This window comes from Salvia splendens, chromosome 8 (genome assembly GCF_004379255.2).
Source record: "Salvia splendens isolate huo1 chromosome 8, SspV2, whole genome shotgun sequence".
Taxonomy (NCBI): Eukaryota; Viridiplantae; Streptophyta; class Magnoliopsida; order Lamiales; family Lamiaceae; genus Salvia; species Salvia splendens.
The window spans coordinates 2,571,783-2,581,904 of record NC_056039.1 but is presented as its reverse complement, the minus strand read 5'-3'; the positions used below and the strand labels follow the sequence as shown (position 1 = coordinate 2,581,904).

The 10,122-nt window shown below is 38.3% G+C and overlaps 2 protein-coding genes across 2 annotated transcripts; one reads left to right on the top strand and one right to left on the bottom strand.

Annotated features, from left to right (window-relative positions):
- On the top strand, nt 1-1,079 carry LOC121743588 (zinc finger protein ZAT5-like). Its single transcript, XM_042136916.1, has one exon. The coding sequence runs from the start codon at nt 170-172 to the stop codon at nt 848-850; it is 681 nt and encodes a 226-aa protein (XP_041992850.1). The 5' UTR covers nt 1-169; the 3' UTR covers nt 851-1,079.
- Nucleotides 1,080-3,957: 2,878 nt separating this feature from the next.
- On the bottom strand, nt 3,958-6,801 carry LOC121745451 (50S ribosomal protein L9, chloroplastic-like). The gene is made up of 7 exons (XM_042139366.1): nt 6,571-6,801; nt 6,346-6,473; nt 5,885-5,930; nt 5,298-5,395; nt 5,167-5,214; nt 4,633-4,812; nt 3,958-4,209 (listed from the first exon to the last, which is right to left on the bottom strand). The coding sequence occupies exons 1-6, from the start codon at nt 6,709-6,711 to the stop codon at nt 4,692-4,694; spliced, it is 582 nt and encodes a 193-aa protein (XP_041995300.1). The 5' UTR covers nt 6,712-6,801; the 3' UTR covers nt 3,958-4,209; nt 4,633-4,691.
- Between the last annotated feature and the right edge of the window lie 3,321 nt (nt 6,802-10,122).

Genomic DNA, 10,122 nt, shown 5'->3' with positions numbered 1-10,122 from the left:
ACTCCACACACTCTCACACGTTCACCATTTAAGCCATCTTACTAATTAAATCACTAATTATACTTCTACTCAACACTATAAATACATATACAGTCGTATCGATTTCTCTGTCATCCACACTTTCTCGCTCCCTCGCTCCTCTCTCCACTTTCCGACTCACTCCAAAGCGATGAACATCGACCTCTCTGAAGAATTCTCCGCCTCCAACGATCACACCGTCTTCAAACGAAAGCGCACCAAGCGCCACCTCCCCTCCGCCATCGCTGACGTCGATTCAAATTCATCTCCCTCCAGCACTGAAATATCAACAAACACAGAAGAAGACGAAGACCTCGCCAATTGCCTCATCCTCCTCGCCCGCGGCCGCCTCCGCCCCCAATCCACCCGCCGGAAATTCGCCGAAGACGCCTACGAGTGCAAGACCTGCAGCCGCACTTTCTCCTCCTTTCAAGCATTAGGCGGCCACCGCACCAGCCACAAAAAACCTAATTCCGCCGTAGAATTCGATCGTAAAATTAGGTCACCGCCGCCGCCGGAGGAAGCGAAATTCGGTAAATTCAACGCGATTGTTAACACTCCGCCGCCTCCAATAAAGCTGCAGCTGAATAAAGTCCACGAGTGCTCGATCTGCGGATCGGAATTCGCGTCGGGGCAGGCGCTGGGCGGCCACATGAGACGACACCGTTCTCCGCCGTCGGCGAGAAGTGGCGATGATTCTAATTCTGGCGATCACGATCATCGACATCGGAATGTGATGATTCAATCGTTGGATCTCAACTTGCCGGCGCCGCCGGAGGAGTTCTCGAAGCCGCGGCTGGTGTTCGCGGCGGTGGTGGATTGCCACTACTGAGGGAGGGTTGACTATGTCCGTCAATTAATGTGAATAATTTATTTATAATTTTTTAAAATTTGGATAGTGTTATGAAATTATAAGTGGCATTTTAAATTTTTAATCAACGCTTGATGTTGATGATCATCAATTCTTTGAATCGAGCCAAATATTTAATTTGGTTTTTACGTTTGGAATTGAAATAGTATATTGGAGTGATCAAGTGGTCACAATTCATGGTTGCCTTTCATTCACGAAAAGTGAGTTTTGATGCATCTTTCTTTATGCTCTTTTTGTTTCTTAGTGCTTAGTTTTCATGTTCTTTTTGTATGTTAAGTAAGATAAGAGTGAGTGAGTGAGATAGTGTGGGTTCACGGAAGGATATTGAGTCGGCTTTCGGTCTACTTTACCTATGGTGGATAATGTGAAAGGTCTCGATTCAGTATGCATGTGATATTAATTGTGGATCACAAATGTCATATGCATATATTATACTGCATCATATGATAATAGAAGACGAAAGAGATTAAGAAAGATGGAAAAAGTGATACAAATCTACTAACAAAATACAAACCTTACCATAAAAGATTGGATTAAAAAGGAAGATAAAGCAAAGGAGTTTAGAATTATTTCCATTTCATTAAATATGACAAAAAAGTACTCCATGGATAGAAGAATAGATGGTTAATTAGGAATCCATGGATAGAAGAATAGATGGTTAATTAGGAATTGTAAATGATTAGTTGGATACACTATATAATAGTACATTCGGATAATTGAATTTTTACTCGAAGAAAAGATAGTTTAGAACCACCAATCCATGAACGTATATTCTTAATTTCGGTATATATATATTAATTAGTTCCATTAAATATACACTTTGACATCAATTTGTTACTTAATCCACTTTATTTTTATCAGTTACCTCACTTCACTTGTAGCTCTCAGGGTCTAACCCCACCAATTTACACCTAACTATTGGACTGATTAATTCCTAATTTTTCAACCAAACCAGTTTTATTTGCCAGCACATGTACATATCATGTATTCATGTAGTGATAGTGCTCAACATGATAAAACAATTTTTTTGTTGGAGTATTATAAAATTATGAAATTCTAAATTGTAATGGTCCAATATTATTGCTCACCTGTCACCACCAATCTAGCATACAAAATGAAAAGCAAAAATATTATAAAAAAAAACACTGAGTAAACGTAATAGAACTTAATATTTTTAGTTAGAGATATATAATCAATCAAACTAATTAGGTGATGCACGACCTCAGTATCTTTTTGGTTACGCTTTTGCAATTTGATGTTGCTTCGGATTACAGCTTGTCATTTTTATAAAAAAAAATGATCTCACCCACACAAAACCTATAGAATTATAAAAAAATTATAGTTTCAGTTTGTGCCACACATTCAAAAATTTAAATGACAAATCATAAAATTACAAAAATTCTTAGATGTCCTATAGCATGTCTCATCTAACCAAATTTTGTGTGCACTACTCGATATCACATTTGCTAGGAAAAAATCACCATAAAACAATTTCGAATTTTAGAAATTTCGTTATTTACCACAATGATTTTGAAAGGCGCAGACATGCCATAATTTGACTGGTTTAAAAATAATTAGACATGTAGTATATATCTACAAGGGAGATTAGTTGTTATAAGTGAGGGCCAATCCCATCTTGACACCTCATAATGATTAATATTTTTTGTTGAAATCAATTCCTCTTAAATTGGCCTCCACAAATTTTGAAGTCGGCCGAAAAATTAGTTATATTGTTTTGCCTAATTTCTGAGTTAAAGATGTGTGACAACTAATCGAATTACAAGAGTATTTTATTCCACACGCAAAAGTTATATGTTGGCCAAAGTTTTAATGGCCATTTACTAATTAATCAGTACTTATGTTACTAATAATAAAGTACTATTGTTCAACTTAATTAGTAGTACTTGTTCTAGTAAATTTATGAATTGAGTTTTTAAAAATCAAAAAGTCAATGTTCATCAACTGTAAAACTAGACAAATTTACAGTCTTTGCGATCAATTCACATTGCATGACGTCATGCCTGCTTGCGTGGCACCCTTTGATATGGCACATCTCTCGTGTTGACACGTGGTTGGTTCTCAGTTCCTCCCATGACCGTCTGTCTTGTCAATTTCAGTGCCATGTGAAAAATTAACTAACTAATGATCTCTCTCTCCATTTCTAAATACTAATATGAAAATGTAATAACAAAATAAACTAGTCCCCAGATGTGTAAATTACACAATGCATCATGTGAACATGATTATTGGTTTCAAACAATAGTTTGTTGATTAATTATCGTGATTTCTAACTTTTGCCCATATTAATGATATCATACCGACAATATGTTTATTTTTCTAAAGGGGGCCTGCAATATATTTATTGAAATAAAACACAAAATTAAATTAAGATTGGAAATAGTCTTTAAAGGAAAAACAAATAAAACTTGATATTAGTCCAGTAAAAAGTTAACACATAAATGTCTTCCACAATTCAAATTTTAAAGGACAAGTTGTGAGCTAAATCATAAATGAAAATTGACCTGATAGGGTGGGAACATCGCAACATATTAGGTAAGTGTATAAATCTTATAGCAACTACACAATTATTGTTACTAATTCAACAATTCTACTAAATATTATTTGGAGTGAGATTCTTGCCTTCACCACCAACCACAGTTGTACTTACTTCAATAATTGCTGAATTTAATTTAACTATAATGTTTTATCTGTTTCTTTTTCACAAATATGCTGTAGCAAAAGCTTTACTAATATCTCATCCCAATCTCACTCTAATCCATCTTAAATTCTTGAAAACTGATGCATGAATTCAGCAGACAAAAGCATGTAGAGTGTAACTGTTAATTCAAAATCAGAAAGGTGGTTGATGAAATGACTAGCAGATGGTAGGAGAACAACGCGGAAAATGACCAAAAGTTCCAGATAAGCTCTTATCAACGAGATATCGGTCACTATCTACAAGGGATTCTGATAAGTTTTTTATATAACATGAACTTAGCTGTTTCAGATACTGAGTATATGTCCAGCCTGTATCTCTTTATACATATATATATCATTCAGAAAACTACTGAGATCACCAAATGATTGATTTCCATAAATTTTAAAACTCTGTGAGAAGATGTTGTCATAGAAGAATGCAACTACATTTCCATATCCCCATTTGCTAATGAATCTCAATAAACTATTACAGGAAATAGACATGATACAAAAGGCCAAAGCAATTATTGTAGCCTCAAAACTAAGTACATTGGATCAAAGACTTACAGAGATGGAATTCTCCTCAGACGTAACACCTATAACAGTTTGAACCACGAAGAATCCTACATGAAAAGGAAAAGAAACAGAAATCTTAAGTGAGTACAATAAATTCAATCTACTACTCAAGCTTGGCATGGCTAAATGCTCTACTTAGTTCACCATTATTCCGCTTAGGTTCTTGATTTCTAATTCGAATGAGTTCAAGAAAACACGTCAAGTCTTTAATTTTCCATGCTGGTGATGTTCAAGTCTGCTTGGTCAATTGACAGCCTGGCATAAAACTTATTCCAAAGCATGCATAGAAAGTGGAAATAAAATAACAGAAGTAGGTGTCCCTCATGGATAGGTGAAAATTGACCATTGGGCCTAAATCAGACTCATAAGTACATGTAAATCAAAATGTGCTGAAGAAGCATGCAGAGGAATTGCAGTTATACGGTTCTCGGGTACACAGAAGTTATTTCAATGGCCAATTAACCACACACCTTGAGAAAATCACCAAAATTCAGAAACTTGGGCTTTTATGTGTATCTCTGGAATGTCCTCAGTTAGCATACACAGTCACCCTTACACGAGCCGTGACATCAGGATGGAGTTTTAGCTCTGCAATGTACTCCCCAGTTTCTCTGATTTCTGGAAGTGAGACAATTCTTTTGTCGACATCCCTAAAAAAAGTAAACGATAAAGCCAAATGTAATATACAGCCGTCAATTAAAAGAGTTTCCATCAGAATCTCAATTAGTGATACAAAGTCTCTGCAGATTGCAAAGAATTCCACAGCAGATACTGAATCATTAAAATGTTTCTACATTTAAACAAAAAATAAAAAATTGTATGTGATGGTAACCGAAGAAAGGTCTATGACATACTAATGATAGAATGAGTGCCATAAGTTAAAGGACACTGAACATCCAAACCATGGATTCCCAAGAACACCCGAACAGTTTGAAGTCTACTTAGAGACAGTTACCACATACAATACAAGTATACGGCATAAGCATGAATCTGAAAAAATGTACCTCTGAAGTTGGGCCTTGATAATGTCAACGAGGTCCTGAGCAGTGACACTGTCATTATGAGAATATGTCAGCATTTGGCCGCACGAATGACATATATAGGTTGCACTGTAGAAAAGCGAAATTTAACTTACGATCCAAAAATTTGTTTTCCTTTCCCACCCTTGCGCTTCACCTTGAAAGCGCCAACTGTCTCAAAAATTGTGGCAAGCTGTTGTGCCTCTTCTTTAACCTAAGAATCATATTGTCATAGAAAATAACACATTCAAATGATATCCTTTGATTCAAAACTTCAACATAGTGTCCCTCAACCAAAACTAAGTCAGTTAGATTAAAATAATTATATATCATCATGGTATGAATAGTTGATCAAGTGTGCAAACTAAACTGTTTTAGGAATACTTCTTTCCTAGAGGAACCTATAAACACTTGTTTTTTTATTTTACACTTCTATCCACCACAATTGTTATCCATATTTATTCTCCTATATTTTGGTGGGAGAATCATAAGTTTTGGAAATCATGCAGTAGCTGGTAGTTATGTTTTGCATAATTTATCTGCGATAGTTCATTTATCATCAAAATTTGGCCTCCTTATGCCACAATACTTGTCATTTATGAACTAGAAAAATTGTTCCATTTTAGAAAAGCATAATGCAGCAGCGTGAGGAAAAGTCAGATAATCCAATACTGATATACAGTTAAATAGAATAATGAGTTACTCTTTTCTTCTCGGCCTCAATCCTCTCATCTTCCATCTTCATTTCCCTAACAAAGAAGTAAGAAATTTTAAACAAGAAAAACTATAAAAATCAGACTGTCATACTTGTGCTTGAAAATCAAGAACAATAATCAATCAATCACGTATGGCTACTTAGCATCACATCAAATAAAGACTAAAACTACATCTTCCCGGGAATTTTCTAGATTACTACGAGGAAATCCAACCGTAAGTAACAAAACCATATCTAGCATGAATTACAGAGGTGCCCGTACATCATAATTCAGATACATTGCACTAAGATGATCTAATCCGTCTTGATCATGTACCTCATTTCACAAAGCAGTAGTGTATAAACAAGACATAATCCAGAGATAGTAAAAACACGATAGCATTGGTGATGGAAAAGAAAAAAACATATCAAAACAAACAAATTCAAAAAAATGAATGTGAATCAATTACTTGATAAGTTGAGGGGTGACAATCTGCGCCATGCCCAGCGGCAGCAGATAATTCCTATGATATCCAGCTTTCACATCCATAAGCTGCCCCTTTTTCCCCACTGCTGTCACGTCCTCCTTCAATATAACCTAAATCAAACCAAAAAAGGGGGAAATTAAGAGTGAAAACACAAAAAAATAAGAGGAAACACAACGAATTGAAGATGAAGTTTGATTTCACGCATGCCTTGCGCAGTTTTCTGGCCTTCTTTTGAGCCACAACTTGGAGAAGTGGAGCTCCGTCGGCAGTTTTGGCGGCGGTGTTTTTGGAGAAGCTGTGATTCTGAAGCCATGAAGATGAAGTCCATGAAAGACTTGTGGAAGCCATTGCCGCAAAACTGTTCTAGAATCAGCAATTTCGATCAGTGGAGTTGCTGCAGTTGCATTCAGCTAAAATCTTATCCCCTTATCCTTCTTCCCTCTTCAATATAGCAGTTGTTATGAGAAAGAGGGAAAATGATACTCAATCTTTGGGCCAGCCCACGTTGTAAGCCCAATTTCAAATTATTTGCTATATGAGGGATGCATGGTTAAATCGGAACGGTCTATACCTATCTGAATTGTCGTAAAATAACGAATCATAACCGGGCATGTGGGCATATTGATTCTACCAATTTGGTTTTGGTTCCGAAAGTTGAACTATAATTGGATGGTTAATCATCGATTTTGATTCAAAATCTAATAACAAATTATCGAAAAAAAAATGAGAAAAATCGCCTAAAAACCACTATACCTTTTAATGTGTAGATTAACTTTCCAATTTTTTTTATCACTAGAATCGCCTTGTGATAGAATCAACTATATCTCTGGCTACAACGAATAATATTTTTTTTATATCCATAGCTATTACGAATATTTTTATACTAGTAACATTTATAACTTAGACTTGTTTGGACAGTTTGCTAATTGATTGATATTACCGCTTCATTAATGGATTTGAAACAATACCTTATATGCCTCTTGTTTCTCTCTTTAATCCATAAAAACATTGAAATTGGATACATGTAACTAACGGACAATTGGGTATACCAGATACCAAAAATGTTAGAAGGTCCAATACATGTTCTTGCACCACACTGGAGAATTGTACGTATTGGTCGGGTACTACCTGAGACCATCCACAACGCGTCTCGCGCCGGGCTCGCGTCTCGTCTCGGAGAGACGAGACCCCCGCGAGACGCATTGCAGCGGCCATCTCGTCTCCAGCTCGCGACCGTCTCGTCGCGTAGCTCGTCTCGGAGAGACACGAGACGAGCTGTCTCGCCACGCGCCCGAGACACGTGGCACGTCCCCATGCCTGCGTGACGCCCACTCGCTGGCCCGCGAGTGGGCGTCGTCACTGATGACGCAATAATTCATTTTTTTTTTAATCGATTTTTAATAAAAAAAATTTTTTTTTTCCAAACGGTAATATTACCGTTAAATATTTATTTTCATTTTTTAAATTTTTAATTTTTTTACTCTATAAATAATTCTATTCCATACTCATTTCAAACACAAACACACATCTATTCCTCTCAAATCCTCTCTATCACTCCAATTTCCATCTTCAATCAACTCAAACAAATGGATCCTTTTGAGCAAATGCGCCAATTAATGGAACAATCACTCGAAGAAGATCGACGACGAGAGGCGGAGGAAGCCGCACCACCCCACGACGCTCCCGGAAGTACATCAATCGGAACCGGGAGGAAGCCGCCGCACGGTTAGTACGCGACTACTTCTGCGATAACCCGATTTGGGGAGATACCTATTTCCGTCGCCGTTTCCGCATGCGGAAACCGCTATTTCTCCACATAGCGAATACTTTGGCGGCCAGGGAGGAGTTCTTCCGAGAAGGGTTCGACGCGGTCGGTCGTCCCAGCCACACGACGCTGCAGAAATGTACTGCAGCCATCCGGCAGCTTGCGACTGGACAAACGGCCGACATATTCGACGAATACCTGCACATCGGAGACAGCACTGGGCGCTTGTGCTTGCTCAACTTCTGCAGAGGCGTCCGGGCAGCCTTCAGTGACGAATTTCTCCGGAGGCCAACCACGGAGGATTGTCAGTTCCTCCTCAACCTGCACGAACAAGTGCACGGATTCCCCGGGATGCTTGGCAGTGTCGATTGCATGCACTGGCAATGGAAGAATTGCCCGGTGGCTTGGAGGGGTTCCTACACGAGCGGCCACAAAGGCACCCGCCCAACCGTTGTACTCGAGGCCGTTGCCGACTACCGACTTTGGATCTGGCACGCGTACTTCGGGGTCCCTGGCTCGAACAACGACGTAAACGTGCTCCAACAGTCCGACCTCTTTACCGAAGTTTTGGATGGTAAAGCGCCGGCCATCAACTTCGTCGCCAACAACCGGCGGTATAAAATGGGGTACTATCTCGCCGACGGCATCTACCCGAAGTGGCCGACCTTCGTGAAGACGTGCGGCAGGCCAGCGAACCCAAAGCAGGCTCTTTTTGCGCAGAAGCAGGAGGCTGCGCGCAAGGATGTGGAGAGGGCGTTCGGGGTTCTCCAAGCGCGCTTCAACATCATCAAAGCCCCGGCTCGTTCGTGGTTCATGGAGAGCATGGTCGACATCATGTATACGTGCATAATCTTGCACAACATGATTGTCCGAGACGAAGGACCCGATGCCGGAAATTGGTTCGACCCCGAATCCCCCCGAAGCTCAACCGCAAGTAGTCCGCCGCGAAGTGGAGCGCATCCATCTATACAAGAACGGTTGGCTATTCGGGCAAGGACACGCGACTCTAGCGCCCACACCCAACTCCAAGAGGATCTAATTGAGCACATTTGGGAAAACTTTGGCGGAGAAGATTAAATTATGTCATTTTTATTTTTTTAGAATTTTAATTATGTCTTCGTTTTTTTTAATGTTAAGTTGTAATATTGTTTTAATTTTAATAAAGTGTGTTTGTTTAAATTGAATTGGGTTTTAAAAAAAATTATAAATTAAATTGAATGAATAGTAATTAAGAGACGGTATAGAGACGGTTAAGAGACGGAGCGTTGCAGGTTCCGTCTCTTAGTTAAGAGATGGAGGAAAAAAGGACAGTGGGGCCCTCAAATAGTGCTCAAATAGTAGTTAAGAGACGGTTTAAGAGACGGTATAGAGACAGCGTTGTGGATGGCCTGATACCCGTTTCGCCATCTTTGATCTCATCATTCAAATAACCAATCATATACTCCCTCCGTCCCACATTTGGAGTGCCATTTAGCTATGACACGGATTTTAAGAAATTGGTGAAGTGTGTAATTAATGAAGTGAGATGGTGAAGTGTATAATAAATGAAGTGAGTTGTTGGAAAATGAGATAGGTTGACTTTTAAAATTTTAAAATTGTTTATTTTTGACTTACAATAACTTTGGTTGTTTAAATTATTTAAACTTATGGTTTTTAATTTTCCAACTTGTTTATTCCATGATTTAAGCTATGCCAAAAATAAAATTAAAACAAATGTTTCACACTTTGCAATCCCATGATTTTTGGCCATCACATCAACACAAATTTAAAGAGGGAACCTCATTCCATTTTCATTAACTCAATCTCCAAATTATGAAGGGAAAAATTCATTACAATCCCAAGGAGGGAAAAATCCAAAATCAAATTAAAGCTAAACTACATCTATAAATACATTCACTCCACAATTACTCCAAAAACTTGAACTCCACCTACCTACCAACCTACCAAAGATATTTATATCTAAATTACCCTCAGAGCAATTTCATCATAGGGGA